The 21,564-nt window shown below is 35.9% G+C and overlaps 1 protein-coding gene across 8 annotated transcripts in view; it reads right to left on the reverse strand.

The window, feature by feature from the left end:
- Positions 1–417: 417 nt before the first annotated feature.
- Positions 418–21,564, reverse strand: part of ARHGAP28 (Rho GTPase activating protein 28) — a 222,503-nt gene continuing 201,356 nt past the window's right edge. For 7 of the 8 annotated variants that reach the window (XM_053664302.1, XM_053664301.1, XM_053664304.1 and 4 more), the window contains 4 exons: positions 14,468–14,524; positions 12,851–12,975; positions 6,624–6,688; positions 418–4,206 (listed from right to left, as the gene is read on the reverse strand). In XM_053664302.1, coding sequence (XP_053520277.1) covers positions 4,112–4,206; positions 6,624–6,688; positions 12,851–12,975; positions 14,468–14,524 — 342 coding nt within the window. In that variant the 3' untranslated portion in view covers positions 418–4,111. Of the gene's footprint in view, positions 4,207–6,623; positions 6,689–12,846; positions 12,976–14,467; positions 14,525–21,564 lie in introns of those variants that run through there. The other variant, XM_053664306.1, reaches the window with a different exon arrangement.

The raw sequence follows: 21,564 nt of genomic DNA on the forward strand, positions 1-21,564 counted from the left end.
CTTTAAAAATCATAAATGGGTTTTGAATTTTGTCAAATGTTTTTCCATGCCAATTTTTAAAATATTTTTTATTTAATTCTTTTTCAACTACAGTATTCTGTCTTTACTCCCAACCCAGCCCACCCCCTATGTTGAAAAAAATTTTAAAGCACCTATTAAAAACTTGTGCACACAAAGCACCAACTCAAACACACTTAGGAAATTGTGTTTGTTTATTCAGTCTATGTCCTACCCACAACCATCCACCATGACCATAGTGCCACATGGCTTCTGTGCAAGCCACCACCTGGCTAGTAAGTGAGAGACTTACAGGTCTCACACATCAACCTTCCAATTCTCAAGCTCCTGTTCTTTCATTAGCAGCATGGTGGACTTAAGAGTGGTTAAATATAAGAATTCTCATGACAGTGCTTTCAGTTTGTTTATTTTTATTGTTATGAATAAAATGCAACATCCATATTATATTTCACAATGAAAGATGATGGGATTGGCCAAAGAACACATATGCACGACACACAGACAACAGTGTGGCGATGGTCAGAGGGAAGGAGGGGTGGGAGCCGGGTGGAGGTGGGCAAAGGTAGGGAGCAAATAGGGACATCTGTGATAGTGTCAACAATACAATTAAAAACGGAACCATTATTAACTTTTAAGATGGGAGACAACATAAAACATTGACATTCCTCATGACATTATATGATTTTTTCAGTCAAGTCACATAGTTTTAGAAGATAGTTGGAAAATGCCTGAAAGAAAGCACGTTATTTTCATATTAAGGTATGTGTATAAAACTGTTGAAAGTGCTTGAAATGTTCTAATCCATGTCATATAATTTCTATTAAGTGACATATTTATGGAAAAGTGTTGAAAATGCCAGTCAGAAACTAGAAACTATTCAATCCCATAACATATATTCTTTCCAGGCATGTAATACATCTGTGAACAACAGTTGAAATATGCTTAATAGAAAGAAGGGTCATGTTTATCTCGTCCTATTCTTCAGTCAAGGGCAATAGAGGAAAAGCAGTTGGAAAATGCCTGCAAGGAGAGATGAGCATGATGAACTCTGCACCGAAGACCTGCATGTCAGCGTGGCCCAACACCCGAGACGACGACCGCAAGACACAAAGTCTCTGCGCACACCACAGGTCACATTCGAGTGTTTTTGGCTTCAAAGCTTTTGCTAAAAATACATTATCAAATGTATGTTACTTAATGTACACTGAAAGCTAACCAAAGTGAAAATTAATAAGACTTAGGGACAGTTTGTAACAAAAATTATTAAAGTCCATCAATTCTTTTTCCCAAGAAAGGCAAGTGAGGTAGTTTATATTGTGTGTACATTATAAAGAGATTAATATTCCAGTTTGTTTGAAGATCATTCACTCCAAGAATTATATCCCCAAGTGAGTTGCTTAACCAAGGAATTCCTTTTTGCAGAATAGAGGAAAAATGAGCCACTTCTAGGGTTTCTTCTTTTTTATGAATAGGTGTTCCTAACAGGTTAATTTTCTTCAGTACTTTCCTGGATATTATTTTCCTAACTATACACCAAGGGCACTTGTGATAAGGTGGGGTGGGAAGCTATTAACAATAGAATTTAGAAGCCCAGTATCTGACTCTGCTTATACTTGCAAATACACTATGCAATTTTACAGATTACTATAACTATGTTAAAACAACTCTTAATAAGGCAGATAGTTTTTAATACTTAGGTGGCAGGCATTTTTGAATGTTAAATTTAGGCATTTGTTTATTCCTTAAGTAAAAAGGACCTCTTTACCCACATAAAAATTAGCCTGTGTGTCTGCTGGCAATTCTTCTTGAATCAGTTAGTTAACCCTAGGATTAAGACTAATGGCTATCATGGGATAATGGCACTGGCATTGACAAGGCCTTCCATATTATATATTTATTTGAAAGTTGTCACACTTCCTTGACTACGTTAAAGTGAGTAATTTAAAGTCATTGGCTCAGCTAAGTCATTGACATCTGAAAGCACACAGAAGCAGCTAAGAAATTCAGAAACTTACTGCTTTTACCTATCAATCATCAGCTAGCCATTTATTTAGAACCAATGGCAAGTGAATCTGGAAATCTTTAGAACTCTTACATAGGTTCTAATTGTTTTCAGTCAAAATAAATGAAAATTCCTAAGTAAAAAATGAATAGATTCATGAATTTTCTATATAAACACAACAGAATTTATTCAAAGTGGTAAGAAATACAATGAGATAAATCATTGTTTTCATATATTCATAGAAGTGTAAGGTAGCTAATTTTTAGAATTTCTTTGTGTGTAGGCATAAATTACTGCCATTTTATATACATAAAGTGAAACGTTTACTTTTGTTGTTTGAATTGCAAAAATGATAAAAAGCATTTTTTCAGACTCTTGAAGTTCATTATATAAACTCACATGCCATCAATTACCCATATATTGAAAAGTAATGAAATTTAAATATAAATGTACAGAGCAGTTTATTTTGTAGTGGATTTTCAGGAAAAGGAAATGAAAATTCTCAAATAAATAAAATGAACAGATATTTGAGTTTTCTATAAAAATATAAAACCCTAATGACCATAAACAGAATTACTGACAAGTTGAATATGTTTTTATAGACATCATGGCAAAATGCAGTATATAAAAATGGTTCTTCTATATATGGGTTTAAATTATTATCACATCATATTTTAAGACTTGGTAATATTTAATATGTTTTCTGCAACTGTGAGCAACTTTGTCTCTCCTTTGAACTGCAAGAGTCATTTGTGTGTTAAATCTCATTAAAACCGATATAAAGGCATCAAAATACCAATCTGTGGATTCTAATCCAAAGCCTATGGGACAGATGAGACCCCTGCTGTATTTCTAGCTAACACTGAAATGACTATCGCTGCATTCTCAAGATAAGAGGCAGAGCTGTCTGACCCCTCAGCACATTTTAGATTTGCTCTGTTGGAATCACAGGGGATTGTGTGTTCTTGCAAGTCTGGAAAAGGGCTCCACAGGATCTTGATAGTGAGACAGTTTCTGCTTATAAAATAGGCACCTGACTTTAATGCTCGATGCTAATCCACAGTGCTTGGCCATGACTATTACTGATGAACAGAAACAAAACCTGCTTTTACAGCATATGAAATCTGAATATAACAGTATTTTTCAGCACTTTTGTATAAAGGCAAGTCTGTGTTTTTAAAGTAGAGCTGCAGAAGTGACTACCTGCAGTTGTGAAATATAAAAAATGATATGTTCGATCAGAAAAAGAAGTCAGTGCCTGGTACATGGAAAGCTATTCACTGAGCACCATGATCATGATGAGAATAATAGAGGCTCTGTGACTTCTGGCTACACAGGTTATGAAAACAGAAGAATACCCTTTGTCAAACTGAGCTTGCCTAGGGTCCCTGTATTCACAAGGGAACAGCCTTAAAGTATCGATTTTCAACAGTCCATGAAAAAGAAATGTTCATTTGCACCAGAATGCTAATTGTCATAATACAGTACAACATGCATAACAATACAGTGTCTTTAAACAGAAGTTCTTCCTTCTCCAATTCAGGAGTACGTCACAGCATAAATATTGTATGTGTAACTTTAGAAACTGATTCCCTTTGGAAAGTAGATTGAAATTATTTTGCAGAGTGGAAGTTACTGATATTTCTGGAAGTCTTGCTCAAAAATGTCAATACATGTGTATAACGTTAAGTATAAAAAAGTCTTTCCACCTCTTTGTGTTTCGTAGTAGCATTTGCTACATAGAGAAGTGTTTCTTATCTCTAGGCATAGGACCAAGTTCACTTCTGCTGTGAAGTCAAAGTACTAGAAATGATTTGAGTTCTTACTCCAGATTGGTCTTTCTTCAGGAAGGACCACAACCTCTCTTCTTCTTCACTCTTATCAAGGAACCGGCGTGAGGAAGCTTTATCTCCCGTGGTTAACCATATCCCCTTCCAGAGTTCACGCTGACAATGCCGGGAGACTTCACTTGGGCCACTGAACACCAAGAAGGTTACAGGAACAAACATGTCAAAAAGTCTTTTTTTAATCCTACTTAATTTAAAATTTTCTTGCCATATAATTCGTAACAGCTGCCATGTTGGGTGTATTTCAAAAACTTGGTTGGGGTTTGATCACCCATTCTGCTTGAGGATTGACATGATATACATCCAAAATGTAAGCATCCGGGTCCAAGCAATGCTGTCCTGAAAGAAAGAGAAAAATCAGAGAATGTTTATGAGAGTGAGCACTGTTGTGTGCATGTGCATGCATGTCTGTGCATGTATAAGGTTTGAATAAAGCAGGTATAGCTCTCTTAGCCAGGAGTAAGTACAGTACATGCTTTCCTCATTGTTTATAGAGTTGAGCACTTTAGTTATTAAATGCTTCCATACCTTTACTGTTCATTTGACAAGCGATCAAAATATATAATGAGAAAAAAATTGGATGATGAACCTCATAGTGTACTTACACAAATCTAGATGGTATAGCCTACTACTGTAATTATATGTTCTATATTTTATACAACTGGCAGTATAGTAGGTTTGTTTATACCAGCAGCACCAAGAATATGTGAGTAATGTTTTGTGCTACAACACCATGACAGCTACTGTGTCACTAGGCATTAGGAATTTTTCTGCTCCATTATGATCTCATTGGACCACCATAATATATGTGATCTATTGTTGACCAAAAGCATGACTGTAGCTACATTTTAAAGATTCTTAGCAAAGCCTGCCTGCCTTCTTTTCTGCCTTTCTGACTGTTAAGTATTTCAAATAAATCCCATGTGAAATTGTGGGAAAAAGACATACTAACCACAGGCAAATTGTTCCCTAGACCCACCGCATGTATTAGAAAAAATATGGAACAGACTTGTTTCAGGTATAAACTGATCATTTAAATAATAATACATGTCTTTTAATGGTTTTACAGATAGTAACTTGACCAGGAATAGAAAAGATTAAAAGTTCATTTTAGTTTCTTTTCTATGGCTGCAATGCCCACAGGTAGAAAATGTGGAAATAACAAGATCATTCCATGTAGAAAAAATTTATATACAATGCATTTGAAATGTTAAATTGTCAAACAAAACCACAAACATCTGACTGCTTGCTTGAGTCATTCATTTACTGAATATTTATTGAGAGTTATTATGTTCCAGAAACTATTCTAGGGGCTGGGACTACAGCAATGCATCAATCAAAAATACTTGCTTTCTGGGTGCTTACATTCTAAAAGCTGTAAAGGCAACTATCAAATAAGCAGGTTAATATAAAGCAAGTCTGATAATAAAAGAGCATTAGAGAACAACAAAGTTGGGAAAGAACATAGAGAGTATATAATCCAGGGAGGTCTCATTTTGAGAAGGCCATGCTCTGCAAGACCTGAATGAGGCACGGGAGTGAGAAATGAACAGCTTGTGAGAGTGTTCTACAGAGGTCCAGGGCAGCTGTGCTCAGTGACTGAACACAAAAGGTTGGTGTTTGAGGGAAAGTCTGGTTATAAATGTGAGAGGCATCAGCTTAACATGTATTCAAAGCAATGAGATGAACTGAGCTCCCTAAGGAAGTTACGTGTAGACAGAAGAGTTGGAAGGACTGGGGCCCCACAACTCTCCAGTCTTAAGAGGCTGAGAGGATGAGAAGTAACAGGCAAAAGAGACTCATGAGGAATAGCCAATGTAGTGGGAGGAAAGCCAGAAGCTCAGGTTGTCCTTGAGACCAGGTGAAGAAAGCGTTTTTCACAGAAGGAAAAGATCAGCTCAGGTAGTTATAAAGACGGACTGAATTGTTGGATTTCACAACATAAGAGTTCTCTAGTGACCAAGACAAGAGAGCAATGTGGATGAAGTGTTGAAAGATAAAGGTTGACTGGAGAGGTTTCGAGAGACAACAAAAGGAAAACACTGGAAAGCAGACAACTGATTCAAGGAGTTAATGCTGTACAGCAAAACAAAAATGGAAGTTAACCTGAAGGGGTCAAGAGAGAATTTTGTAAAGATGAGAGACATTGCCAGAATTTTTATGCAGACAGAAATGATGCAGTTGGAGAGAAAAGCTGATGCTATGAGAGAGAAGGGGGGAAATAATCGAATCAATGTCCTAACTTGGCAGGGGGGACATGAAGTGAGACATGAGTGGAGGCACTGATCTTAAATAGCACAGATATTTCCTCTGGACTGTGAAGAAGACAAAGCAGAAGATATGGACACAGAGACACTAGAGGGAATTTTCCTTGGATTCCTTTTCCCCTCTCAGAAGAATAGACTTGGGCTGCGAGTGAAAACGGGGGAGTTCAACAAAAAGGGTGTCATGATTTTTAAAGTTCCATGATGTTCCTTTCTTTGTTTTTCATGAATCTCCAGAAAGAGATTTTCCAACTTTGAGTCACGTTTAGAAGACCCCAAATCGACTCCATATCAACTAAAATATTCACATTTAAATTTTGCAAGTATTTTAGGAAAATCATACTGTTCTTACATGAGATTAAAAAATCAGAAACTTCCTAATTTTGAGTTTATATATAAGTAACTTGTAAAACATATTTTTATAGTAATAGTACATTTCTTTTAGAGTAATCAAAGCATCCAGGAGAAATAAAGTTATTAAAGAAACCTTACCTATATTTCCTCCAATTTCATATAACCTTTGGTTTTGAATTTTAATGCATTCTGAAGAACCATGACTGAAAAAAGAAGAAAGCAATATAATTTTAACCTTTTCATAACCTGAGGTAAATTTATAGATTAAATAACCATGCAATAAACAATTCATTCTGCCTTGAGTGAAATACACCCCACAAATCATCATTATAACTGAAGTTACGTAAAAAACCATTTTTTGTTGTTTGTTCATTTCACACAGACGAGCATCTGAGGCACAGAGAGGACAGGAATTTTCCAAACCAGGATGGATGCTGTGAGGCTTCACAGCAACACGGAGCCTGTTTCATCCACACCTGTCAGCTCCATTTGAGAGGTAACTGCTACTGACATATGAAGGCTGGCCAAGGAGCAGCTGGATGTTTAATATTGCCTTGTCATTGGTCACAGTACTCTCAGTTCAAAAGATGTCAGGTTTCATTTCCATATTTGCCAAAAATTGAATGGGATTCTCTCTTTAGCCCGTGTCACATTTCCGAGCTTGGCTAATTAAAGCTTTGCTAACTGTATAACATTGATCTCATTGCATTGTTTTTGACCTGTAACATAAATGAGTCAGAGAAGACAAATGCCCAAGTTAATTTTTATACCCCAGACTAGAATGCTGGGGTGGAAGAGTCTGGAAAGACCATGTCTGATCTGAATTCCACTTCAGAAATGAGTTTCAGCTTGTTTTTTTCAAAAAGATTGTTCTTACTCTATTGTGAGGAAGAATATGTACATTCTCCTTTGTTTAAAAACTTGAGATAATTATAAATTTGCATAAATTTGTAAGAATACAAACAGATCCTGTGTTCCCTTTACCCAGTTTCCTCTAGTAGTAAAATCTTGAAACACTAGTGTAACATCACAACCAGAATGCTGATAATGACTCCATATAGAACATTCCCATCATCACAAGAACACTCCTTTCCCTTTTATTGCTACACCCGCCCCTCCCCCATCCCTATCCATACCCCCAGTCCTGTATCCCTCTATTCTACATTTCTATAAATTTGCCATTTCAAAATGTTATGTAAATAGAAACATACAGTATGGAACTCTTTTGGATTTGGATTAGCTTTTCTTCAATTAGCATAAGTCCCTGGAGATTCACCCAAGCTGCTGAATTTGTATCGCTGAGTAGCAAACCATGGTATGGATGTACCACAGTTTCTTTAGCCATTTACCTGTTAAAGAATATCTGTTTTTTTTTCCAGTTTTTGATGATTATAAACAGAGCTGCTATAAACATTTGTGCACTGAATTTTGTGGGAACAGTCTTAATTTTGAAGGGATAAATGCCCAGGAGTATGAATGCTGGGTTCATGTGGCAATTGCATATTTAGTTTTATAAGAAACTATTAAACTGTTCTACAAAGTGACTATACTGTTTTACATTCCCATCAGCAATGTATGAGGGATCAAGTTTCTCTATGCTTTGCCATCATTTGGTGTAGACACTATTTTTTATTTTAGCCATTCTCATAGGTGTCCAATGATAAAAGATACGGAACATTTTCTCATGTGTATATTTGCCATCTGTACCTTCTCTGGTAAAATGTTTGTTCATGTCTCTTGCCTATTTTCAGAGTGAAGTGTTTAAAAAATATTTTATTTATTTATTTTTAGAGAGAGGGGAAGGGAGGAAGAAAGAGAGGGAGAGAAACATTGATCAGTTGCCTCTTGCACGCCCCCCAACAGGGGACTGAACCTGCAACCCAGGCACATGCCCTGACCGGGAATCAAACAGGTGACCTTTCTGTTTGCTGGAAAATGCTCAACCAAGAACTGAGCCACACAGGTTAGGGGACAGATCATTTTGTTTGTTTGTTTGACTTTTGGTTTTTACTGTTGCACCTTGAGTGTTCTTTATGTATTCTAGATACTAGACCTTTGTTTAATATGTGGTTTGTAAATATATTCTTCATGTCTTTAGCTTGTCTTTTCATTCTTCTTTTAATGGGACTTTTCAGTGTACATTTTAATTCTGATGAAGTCCAACTTGTAAATTTTTATCTCTTATAAATCTTGGTTTCAGTGTTAAGTCTAAGAATACTTCACTAGCCTTATAATGCAAAGGTTTTGTCCTAAGTACTTTTTAAAAAAGTTTTATCTTTTACATTCAACTCTGTAACTCATTTTGGGTTAGTTTTTGTGTAAGTTGTAAGGTTTAGCTCAAAGGCCATTTTTTTTGGCTCATGGATATCCAAAATTTTCTTTCTACAAATATTCTACGTGAGCATATGAGACAACTTTGTAACACCTGTAGGAAAGAATCTGACAGATGCCCAAATGCCTTGAAAGGAATGTCAGGTCCCTCCATCACTACGCAGTAATAACTATGTACAACGTTTTGGGTGTCGGGGCCAGCAGCAAAGAGGAGTAAATGTTTGGGGTTCCTGTAGCCTCTTTCTACTCTTCTTTTTATATGTTAGCATTATGTGTGTGTGTGTATAGTATAAAACATACAAAAAGTGTACGTACCACGTGACCAGCCCCCATTTCTAAAGGAGGAACTTTGTAGAAATCTGCCTGAGTCACTAACCTTTCACCCTCACAGAAAACCATCATCCTGGTTTCCAACAGGATAGATTACTTTTTATTGTCTACTCCTGTTTTTCTTTTACCTGAACATTTTATTGAGGTAATTGTTGATTTACTGGTATTTGTAAGAAATAATGCAGAGGGATTATCCTTTGCCCAGTTCTCCCCAACAGTAAGATTTTACCAAACTATGGTATAATGTCACAATCAGGATATTGACATCAATACAATCCGCCCATCTTATTCAGATTTATCACTTTAATTGTACTCTTTTGTGTATTAATTTTGGGGTAATTATGTAGAGGTTACTTTATTGACCACCACAGTCCAGACATCGATGCCAATCCCACGAAGGTACTTTGTGTTGCCCTTTTAGAACCACACTGACCTCCACCCTCCCCTCAGAATGACACCTCCCCAACCACTGGTATCCATTAATCTATCTTCCATTTCTAAAATTTTTTAATTTCAAAAATATTATATAGATGGAGTCTTGTAGTATACAATTTTTTGCAACTGGCTTTTATTTTTTGCCCAACATGGATGGATACTCCTTTTTGATATGATTTGAAAGCTCCTTTTTAAGGACACCAGAATTTAACTAGAGACCATCAAACTGTACCTGCTCTCTAATGAACAGATTTAAACTAGTGCTTCTCATTTTTAAAAAAATTAGGGAAAATGTTTATCCTTAAATAGGCATGCTTAGCCAAAAAAGATTATTTATGCTCTTTAAAGGCTATTAACGGCTGATATCCAAAAAGATGTTTTGTAAATATCATTCTGATACCAAAGTTTATTGATAGTATATTTTGTATATTTTAAGGAAAGCAACAGCTGTGATGTTCACTTAACTACATAAACTTTATCTGACATTGGCAAGTTAAAGCCCACTGGATCCTGAAATAATGATATTCCTGGAGAACTCTCAAGAGATCTACAAAACCAACTTGCTATAATTTTATTCTAGTACAGTAGTCCCTTGCTGTATCGCCGTTCACTTATTGTGGCTTCACTGTACCCATTCTCATGATACAGTGAAGACGCAGTAAGTGAACTGTGATATAGAGAAGATGACTGTATGCTTCACTGGTGAGTACCCACATAGAATTTTATATGTTGTTAAAATTACATGGGCTCAACAATGTAGAAAGTGTTTAAGATCATATGAAGTGTTTATAAGAGTGTGGGAAAGGTTAATAAGAGAATGGGACAGGTTTATAGGAGTGTGGGAAGGGTTTATAAAGCCTTAAAATATATATAAATAATAAAATAAATGTAATGCCACTACTTTGTGGATTTTCACCTATCGCAGGGGTCTCTGGAATGTAACTCCCACTATAGGTGAAGAATCACTGTAAAAGTAAAACTCATTGAGTAAATGAAAACATCAAGACAGAACAGGATTCTTATTAAGAATGGAGGGTGAGAGATGGGGATGGCTGGGGTGGGGGAGTTGGGTGGGTGGGGAATATACAGTTGTGAGACAACTGTACTTGAACAACAATAAAAAAGAAGAATCCCATTAGTAATCTTACACAAAAATCAACTAGAAGTGGATTAAGACTTAAGCGCAAGACCTAAAAACCACAAAACTCCTAGAAGTAAATGTAAGCATTAAACTCTTCGACATTGGTATTGGCAATAGTTTTTTTGGACCCTGACATCAAAATCAAAGGCAATAAATAAAAAAATTAACAAGTGGGACTATGTTTATCAAACTAAAAAAAAATCTGTATAGCAAAGGAAACCATCAAAAAATAAAAAGGCAACCCATGGAATAGAATATTATATTTGCAAATCATATATCTGATAAGAAGTTAATACCCAAAATACATAAGGAACTCATACAACTTACCAGTAAAAGAGCAATTTAATTAAAAAATGAACAGAAGATCTGAACAGATATTTTTCCAAAGAAGACATACAAATAGCCAACAGGTACATGAAAAGATGCTCAATGTCACTAATTATCAGGGAAATGCAAATCAAAACCACAGTGAGATATAACCTCAGACCTGTTAGAATGGCTATTATCAAAAAGATAGGAAAAGTGTTGTCAATGTTGTGAAGAAAAAAAGACTTTCATGCACTGCTGATGGGAGTATAAATTGGTTTAGTCACAAGAGAAAGCAGTATGGAGGTGCCTCAAAAAATTAAAAATAGAACTACCATATGATCCAACAATTCCACTTTTGGGTATTTATCCAAAGAAAACAAAAACACTAACTTGAAAAGATATATGTATTCTCATATAACTTGAAAAGATATATGTAGATTTCAGCATTATTTACAATAGCCACAATATGGAAACAACCTAAGTGTCCACTGATGGATAAATGGATAAAGAAAATACACAATGGAATATTATTTGACCATCAAAAATGGTTCCTTGCCATTTGCAACAACATGGATGGAGCTTGAAGGCATTATGCTAAGTGAAATAAGTCATATAGAGAAAGACAAACACCACATGATCTCACTTAAAGGAGAAATCTAAAAGAAGAAGAAAACAAAACAAACACAAAAACTAATCTCACAGATACAGAGAAAAGATTGATAGTTGCCAAAGTAAGGAGGTAGGGGAAACGGGTGAAGGGGGTCTAAGGAACAAACTTTCATTAAAAAAATAAGTTAGTCATGGTGATATAAAGAACATCACGGTGATTACAGTTACTAATACTATATTGCATATTTAAAAGTTGCTAAGAGAGTAGATATTAAAAGTTCTCATCACAAGAAAAAATATTGTTACTATATATGGTAACAAATGAGACTGTGTTGATCATTTTGCAATATATATAAATACCAAATTATTAACACTAATTTAAAAGAATTTATGCATCTCCATGTTCATAACAGTACTATTTATAATAGCCATGATTTGGTAACAGCCTAAGTGCCCATCAACAAATGAGTGGATAAAAAAAAAACAACTGATACATCTACACAATGGAATACTATGCAGCAGAAAAAAAGAAAGAATATCCTACCTTTTATGACAGCATGGGTGGAACTGGAGACTATTATGCTAAGTGAAATGAGCAACCAGTGAAAGAAAAAATACTATATAGTCTCACTTATAGGAGGAATCTAATGAACAAAATAATGAGCAAAATAGAATCAGAGGCCTAGAAATATGGAATAGACTAACAGCGTTAAGGGGGGTGGAATAAGGTGGGGACTGGCTGAAAGAAGGTGGAGGGATTAGTCAATGAACATATATGAAGGACCCATGGACATGGACAACAGTGTGGGGATTCACTACAGAAGGTGGGTGGTGGGCTGGGTGAAGGGGGACAAAGGGAAAAATTGGGACAACTGCAACAGCATAACCAATAAAATATTTTAAAAAGCAAATATCAAGCTATTCTGTTGTATATCAGAAATGAGTATGTTATATGTCAGTTATACTTCAATTTAAAAAAAGAAAAGAAAGAATCCCACTTGTAGAAATTCCTTTAAAAATACAAAACTTCTGTAACTGACAATTCTTTAGTTTACTAACTTCCCACTGTATGTTTGACTCTTCATCGATTGGTAAAGCCTCCAAGTAACAGGCTTTAATTTTTCAAAGAGGCGCGATTTGTAAACTGAAAAGTTACTCATCTGATAAAAGCCCATCATCTTTGTCGAGAGACCTTTAGCCTTTCACTCACCTGTTCTCATACTGAAATTTTGCCAGTATGTCTTTGGCTGTGGTTTGGCTGCTGAGCTGAATGGCCATGGACACCTTCGAGAGCAGTGGCGCGTGGACACGAATGACCCCCTCCGGCACATCGGACTGCCAGTGAGGAAAAAGGCAGCACATTCTGTCAAACTGGGATGGACATCAGTTCATTGACTGCACTTAAGATATATAAAAATCAGTGGCACTCTGAATTAGGAAAACATGTAAACACAACTAGTATTTATTCAGAATGAAACACTTCTTTCTTTTTTAACAGGAGACTCAACAGAACTTAACCTAGGATTTTACTGTCACTACATGCTTAGGTCTTATACAATGCCTTAAAAATTAGAAGAGAAGTAGAACTGGGTTATGACAGAAATCTAATGTGACTATTACTACATTTCCGTGAACAATGTTCTAACTAAGCCTACCATAAGCACAATTCTATACTTCAATATATTTTAAGAGTCATCTTCTGAACCATTCAGAGATCATTAGAAAATATGACTTTTTACATAGCCCTTTTCTTTAGTCAGCCCAAAGTTAATCCCAGATGGGCACTTGGAGCTCGATGCCCCACAGGGCACTAGTGACTGTGAAGAGCAGAGGGAGGACGGCTCCGGGCAGAGGGTCTCTGCATCCACAGGGCAAGACTGGCTTGGGGACTTTTGAGCTCTCATCTAGATGAGATATTCAAAAAATGTTGCTCTCTAATTAACAGAAATTTGTGTTTTGTCAGGATTGACTGTAAAATTCCTTTGTTTCAACATTTTGGGTGTTTTAAACTTTAATTCTCCAACTAGAAAGGAACAGAAATAAATTTGTATTTGTTTGAGGGTATGGCTACTCCTCAGGCAATCATTTTAAATCTCTGTATTTTCAAAGAATGGTATTGTTGATGTATGTTTAGTGAACTGATTCAATATCTACCCTAGAAGGAATATGTTGTGTGTGGCATTGTGCCCCCCACCAAATACACATGGAAGTCCTAACCCCCAATCCCTGAGAAAATGACCTTATTTGGGAATAGAGTCATTGCAGGTACAATTAGCTAAGATAAGCTCATACTGCAGTAGAGTAGGCCCTTCATCCAATGACCGGCATCCTCATAAGAGGAGAAAAGGCATACACAGGATGAATGCCATAGAAAGACAGAGGCAGCGACTGGAATGTGTTGGCAAGCTAAGGAGTATCAAGAATTGTTGGCATTTCCAAAATCAAGAAACAAGATCAAGAGCAGGTCCTTCTTTCAAAGCCCTTGGAAGAAACAAACCAACACCCTGATTCAGGACATTTAGCCTTCAGAACTATGGGAGAGTGAATGTCTATTGTTTTAAGTTACCCAGTTTTGGCAACTTTGTTATGGCAGCACCAGAAAACTAATACAGAATATGTTAAAGGAGGGTCGGTTCTCATAGGCCTCTTCTGACTATTCCCAGGAAGAACCAGGAGAGCAGGGCAGGAAATGTATATGAGGGATTTCGACCGGGGTGGGGGGTGGTGGTGGTGGTGGTGGTGCAGAGTGCCCCAGTTCACAGTGTTTCCTGGCTACTGTGGAGGAGGTTAGCAATTAGGGAGGAAAGGAAATTGTTTGTTTTCTTACCATTCTTCTTAAAGAGGGCGATTTTTGTAGTACCTTTGAAGTCTTAGGGCTTATAACCTAAATAAAACACATTTAGTTTTTAAGATTAATGTTAGAAACACAAGCATATGCTGTTGTTAGAGGTATAAAAAAGGAACAATCTTATGGAAAACATTTTAGACTACTTATCAATTTATAAAATGTATATGTACTTTGATACAACAATTCCAAATCTACAAATTTATGTTACAAATATACATCTATTTTGAGAAATAACATACAACAATTTTATTCACCTGCAAAAATCTTAGTAGCAAAATAGTGGATACAGTCTAGGTATTCAATAATATGGGATGGTTTAAATAAATTATGATGTATCTATGGAATATCACACAAAAGAAACAGAGAATAAGACTTTGTGGACCTACCTGGAATAATCACCATTGATTTCTTAAGTCAGTAACATAAGACAAAGTCAGTGTTTCATGTGCATTATCACTCATGTACAAAGGGGAAAGGACAGTCACCTGTGTTTGCTTCCATGTGCCTAGTGCTTCTCTGGAAGTATGTGTACCTACAAGTTCATGAGCACACACAACCTGTCACAGGACACATCTGACTCTCGGAGGGGAAGTCAAGGTGGCCAGGTTTTAACCTGTAGTCTTTCTTAACCTTTGGAACTTTGTAACCTATTGATGAATTGTCTGTTCCAATCAAAGTTAAGAATTAAAAGCATGATAGAATAAAATAGAACTAAAGAAATACTCTTTTTCATCTTTAAGTGTTGTTTTTATGGTACTTTTAATTTTTAAATTCTATCTTAGTTCTAATTTACAATCAAAACACCAAAATAATTGATACTCATATGGCACTGTACAATTTACAAAGTGCTTTACACACACAGTATATCAGTTGATGCTAATGAAAACTCTGAGGTAGATGACACTAGTCCCCAACTTTATAATAAAGTTGATATTCAGATAAAAAGTTTAATTCACTCAGGCTTGTATGGCAAAGCCTGGCCTGACTTCAGTTTCAGCTCTGAACACATAATTTTGACATTAAAATTTCTCACAGTGAAAAGGTCAGAGCAAGGAGTCCAAAAGTCTGTCCCACCAAAAAAGCAAAGAATAAACTGGCAGAAGTTGTCATTATCAACATTTTCAGAACTCTGGTTACTAAATCAAAGTTTACAGTCAGGGGAATACTAAAGTCAGGAAAACAGATGAATTTTGGTAAGAAGAGAGGCTTTGTGGCTTTTTAACTTACCCTTTTCCCATCTCTGTTCCCTAGCTCGGAAATAACCTTGGAAATAGCCCACATTCCTGGCGCAGGTACCAGAGGATGCAGAAGACCTGAGTGGTGGCTCCCTGGAAGACTGGCTCAAAAGGCTTGCCTTTAGCTTGCCTAGCTTAGAACTTGATCAGTGTTAAATTGGTACAATGTTTAAAATATCTATAGGCAAATGCTTTAGTCACTGCTGCCTGATGCAGTGGGTAAGAAGTGGGGAAGCAAGAGACTAACTAAAAAGGTTTGGAGGTAAGCCTGGAGATTAAGATACTTGGTGGAATAAGGGCTCTGAAAAGCTCCAAGATACTATAAAGAATCCGGAAGGCCCTGCGCATGTCCAGGGCTGTGCACGTGTTCAGAAGAGACCTGAAAAGAACTTAAACTCTCTGCTCTCACTGACATTCAGGCTCTGTCCAAGCAGAAAGTGAAGGTTCAGGCAGAGTTATAAGCCGTCTGACTGAATGTTAAAGATGTGCCCTAACAAGCACATAGAACTCATCTTCAAAGACCTGAAAGGTTTTTTTTTCATTCCAGCTGTTTGAGAAAATCTCTGTCCAAACATTAGCTAACCACTAAGCTAATGGAAGAGAGACTTCAGTAGCCACACAAAATGAAGAATACAGACTTTACAAAATTACTTCAGCAGCAAAGTTACTAGACCAAGGAACAATAGCTACTATTTCAGTAACAACAAACCCTAGGGTAAAGGAAAATTCTTATTTTCACATTTGCCACATTATAATGTTCAAAGTTTCCATTTTTAATAAAAATTATGAGTCAGGCAAGAAAATATGGCCCATATACAGAAAAAATGTTTCAATAGTTTCAGAAGAAACTCCTAAAAGAAACCTAGACATTATACTTACTAGAAAAAGCCTTCAAAGTATTTTAAATTTGTTTAAAGAACTAATGGAACCCATAGCTAAAGAACTAAAAAAAATGAAAATAATACCAAATTGGGAATAAACACAGAAATTATAAAAAGGAATTAAATAGAATTTCTGGAGCTAAAAGTCCAACTGAAATAAAAAATACACTAAATAAGTCAACAGCAGATTTTAGGAGTTAAAAGAAAAAAATAGCAAATTTGAAGATAGGTCAATGGAGATTATCCAGTTTAAGAAACAGAAAGAAAAAAACAATGAAGAAAAATAAACAGGCTCTAAGAGAAAGTGTGGGAAAATGTCAAGTGCACCAACATACACATGACAAGCATCCTGTATATGAAGATAAAGGAACTAAAAGAACATTTTAAGTAATAATGACTCAAATCCCCAAATTTGCTAGAAGATATTGATCTACCTATCCAAAAAGCTCATTAAACTCCAAATAAAATAAGCTCACAAAGAGATTCACACCAAAATACATCATAATCAAATTGTTGAAAGATAAAATGTACGTTGAAAGCAGCAAGAAAAAAGTAATTCATCACAAAAAGCCTCAATAAGATTCATAGCTAATTTCCCAACAGAAACCATGGAATACAGGAGATAGTGAAATGACATATTCAAAGAGGAGAAAGAGAAAACTGTCAACTAAAATTCTATCTGGCAAAACAATCTTTTATAAATGGAGAATTTAAGGCATTCTCAGATAAACAAAAGCTGAGAGAGTTCATTGCTATCAGATTTTCCCCAGGAGAATTGATAGAGAGTCCTTCAGGCTGAAATAAAAGGTAGGAATTCAAATCCACAAAAAGAAATAAAGAACACCAGTAAAGGTAACTATATATGTAAATATAAAAAGCAGTGTTAATGTACTTTTTCTTTGTAACTCCACTTTTTCCCAATCTCTTTTAAAAGACACAAGCACAGAGCTCTTATGATAAGCCTATACTGATGAGAACATGGTTTTATGAAGATGTGATTTGTGGCAACACCATAAAGTAGGGACAAGAGAGGTATATAGGTAGAAAGTTTTTATATACAGTTGAATTTAAGGTGCTATTAATATAAAGTTGACTTTTACAAATTAATATATTACTTATAATCCCCAGCATAACCACTAAAGAAATATTAAGGTGGCCAAAATGTTTGTTCGGTTCTTATGTAAAAAAAACCCACATTTTTTTATTTTCACCAATAACAACTGACCATCTTATTCACTGTTTTGTTTCACTACCTTCCACTACCTTTCAGGCAACTTCATAATTCTGTCTTCCCAAAACTTTTTATCTTTTTTAAGTGAAGAACTGTTCCAGGTGTCTTTTGCAGTCTTCCAGGGAATTGAATTTTTTTTCCATTAAGAGAATTTTGTAAAGACTGAAATAAACAGAACTTTAAAGGTGCAATGTCTGGTGAATACGGCAGATGAATTGTAATTTCCCAGGTGAGCAGTAACAGTTTTTGAGCAGTTATGCAAAAACATGCAGTCTTGCACTACCCTAATGGAAGATTATGCATTTTCTCTTGACTAATTCTGGATGCTTTTTGTGGAATTATCTCAATTGGTCTAATTGAAAGCAATACTTGTTGGAATTAATTCTTCAGTTTTCTTGAAAGGAACTCAATAAAAAATTCCCTTCCAATCCCACCATATAGATATCACCTTGTTTGGATAAAGACCAGCCTTTGGTGTGGTGGGTGGTGGTTCATTTTGTTTGCCCCATGATCTCTTCCATTCCACATTATTGTAAAGTATACACTTTTCATCACCTGTCACAATTTCTTTTAAAAACGGAACATTTTTGTTATGTTTAAGTAGGGAATCTCATGTGGAAATACAGTCAAGAAGGTTTTTTTTGCTTAAGTGAAACCCAAACATCAAAGTGATTAATATAACCAAGCTGGTGCAAATGATTTTCAATGATTAATTTGGATATTTTGAGTGTGTTGACTATCTCCTGCATGGTGTAATGTTGATTGTTCTCAATTAATGTTTCCATTTGATCACTATCAACTTCAGCTGGTCTATCCAACTGTGGAGTGTTGTCCAGCAAGAAATCTCCAGCATGAAATTTCACAAACTACTTTTGACACAAACAGTCACAGCACCTTCTCCATACACTGCACAAATCTTCCTTTGTGTTTTTACCTTTCTTGAAATAACAAAACATAATATGCCAAATATATTGCTTATTTTCTTCCATATTCAATATTAAAATAGCTATACAAAAATTCAACAATCTTGGTAAGTTTTTTTAAATGCATACTGATACAACAGCTGTCACAATACAAGCTAACAAAATTGCTTCAAAGGAAGTTAAAGACAACTAAGCACTACTAGAGCCATCTTACAGGAAAACAAACAAACTTTATGGCCAACCTAATAGTTAAAATAGATATAGCAAAAGAAACAATAAAAGAATTAAGATGATACACTTGACAATACAAATGAAGGCAGTACTGAGGAACACAACCATGTAAGACATATAGCAAAAAAAAAAAAAAAGAATTGAAGGTAGAAATAGTTTGACAATAGTTGGACACTTTAATACCTCACTTTTATTAATTGGAGAAATAAACTAAACAGAATATCAGAAAGAAAATTTGAAACTTGAAGAACACTCTAAATCAAGTAGAACTAATAGAAATCTTTAGAACACTCCGCCCAACATCAGTAGAGTCCATACTTCTCAAGTGCACATAAAACATTGTCTGGGATAAACAATATGTTAGATCACAAAACAAGTCTCAACAAAATTTAATATATCAATACAATACAAAGTATATTCTTCAACAGCAATGCTATGAAATTATAAGTCATTAACAGGAGGAATTTTGGAAAATTCACAAAGTAAGCAATAAATAACCAATGGAAAAAAAGGGAAAATTGAAAATTCTTTGAAAAAAAAAAAGAAAATACAACATACTAAAACTTATGGGATGGAAAATTTGTAGATGTAAATGGCTACAATTTTAAAAAATTCTCAAATCAATAATCTAACCTTTTGCCTTAAGAAAGTAAAAAATGAAAAACTAAACTCAAAACAAGCATTAAAAGAAAATAATAAAAATTAGAGTTTTAATAAAGACTAGACATTAGTGGAAATTAATGAAATAAAGGCTGATTCTTCAAAAAGATTGACAAAATTGACAACCTTGTAGCTAACTGACCAAGAAAAAAGAAAATTCAAATTATTAATCTGGAATATAAGTACTGACATTAATAACAGAATTACCAAACTTACAGAAATAAAAAGGAATGGAATAGAATACTATGAGCAATTTGTACACCAACAGTTAAATAACCTAAATGAAATAGACAAAATCCTATAAATAGAACCAACAATGACTGACTTGAGAAGAAATGGAAAATCTGAATAGAGCCATAACACGTAAAGAGATGGAGTTAGTAATCAAAAATTACTACAAATAAAAGTCCAGGACCAGATGGTTTCACTACTGAATTCTATCACACACTTAAAGAATTAACACTAATCATTATTCAACTCTTCCAAAAAAACAGAAAACAGGGAACACTTCCTAACTCATCCTATAAAGCCAGTATTACCCTGTTACCAAAGCCAGACAAAGACATGACATGAAAGCTATAGACTAATAATATCCTTTGTACATGTTAATGTAAAAATACTAAAGTACTAGCAACCTGTCAAGCAGCATATTAGAAAGGATTATACAACTTGGCCAACTAGGCTTTTTCTAAAAAATGCAGGGTTAGACTTCTGGCCAAGATGGAGGCATAGGTAGACACACTGTGCCTTCTTGCACAACCAAAATAAGGACAATGACAATTTAGAAACAGAATAACAACCAGAACTGACAGAAAATTAAACTGTATAGAAGTCTGACAACCAAGGAGTTGGAATAGACATTCATCCAGACCAGTAGGAGGGGTGGAGAGGGGTCGCAGCAACAAAAGCAGTGACACTGGGCATGCAAGATGGTAGCTGGCAGACCCTGGGCATGCAGGCAGCAGCTGGCAGATCCCAGGCACAGGGTGACAACGGGCAGACCCAGTGAGGCAGCAACTGGGAAGCGGGGCTTGACACATATGGCTGCTGGCTGACTAAGTGGTCCCACATTGACACACAGGTAAACCAGGTGAAACTGGGAAGCAACACAGATCATGCAACCCAGGGTCCCATCGCATGGAAATGAAGCCTTAAAACACTGACTGAAAACACCTGTGGGGGTTGATGCGCAGGAATAGACTCCCAGTCTCACAGGAAAGTTCGTTGGAGAGACCCAAAGGGCCCTAGAACATACACAAGCCTACCCACCCAGGAATCAGCACCAAAAGAGCCTAATTTGCTTGGGGGAAGTGGCAGAGGGGACTGAAGTCCAACAGAGAGCAGAGCAAGCACCATTGTTTCTCCTCGGACCCCACCTTCACATACAGCATCACAACCCAGTAACGTGAGTTGCCCTGCCCTAGTGAACACCTAAGGCTCTGCTCCTCCTACATAACAGGTGTGACAAGACAAAAAAAAAATGGCCCAAACTGAAGAACAGATTGAAGCTCCACAGCAAATACAACTAAGTGATGAAGAGATAGCCAACCTATCAGATGCACAGTTCAAAACACTGGTGATCAGGATGCTCACAGAATTGGTTGATTTTAGTCACAAATTAGAGGAACAAATGAAGGCCACGCTAAGGAAATGAAGGAGAATGCACAGGGAACCAATGGTGATATGGGAAGGAAACTGGGACTCAAATCAATGGAGTGGACCAGAAGGAAGAAAGAAACAAACAGAAAAAAATGAAGAAACAAGAATTCAAAAAAAATGAGGAGAGACTTAGAAACCTCCAGGACATTTTTAAATGTTCCAGCATCCAAATTATAGGGGTACCAGAAGGGGAAGAGGAAGAGCAATGAGTGGAAAAGTTATTTGAACAAATAATAAAGAAGAACTTCCCCAATCT

This window comes from Artibeus jamaicensis, unplaced genomic scaffold (genome assembly GCF_021234435.1).
Source record: "Artibeus jamaicensis isolate MK-2021 breed Jamaican fruit bat unplaced genomic scaffold, CSHL_Jam_final contig_354, whole genome shotgun sequence".
Classification (NCBI taxonomy): domain Eukaryota; kingdom Metazoa; phylum Chordata; class Mammalia; order Chiroptera; family Phyllostomidae; genus Artibeus; species Artibeus jamaicensis.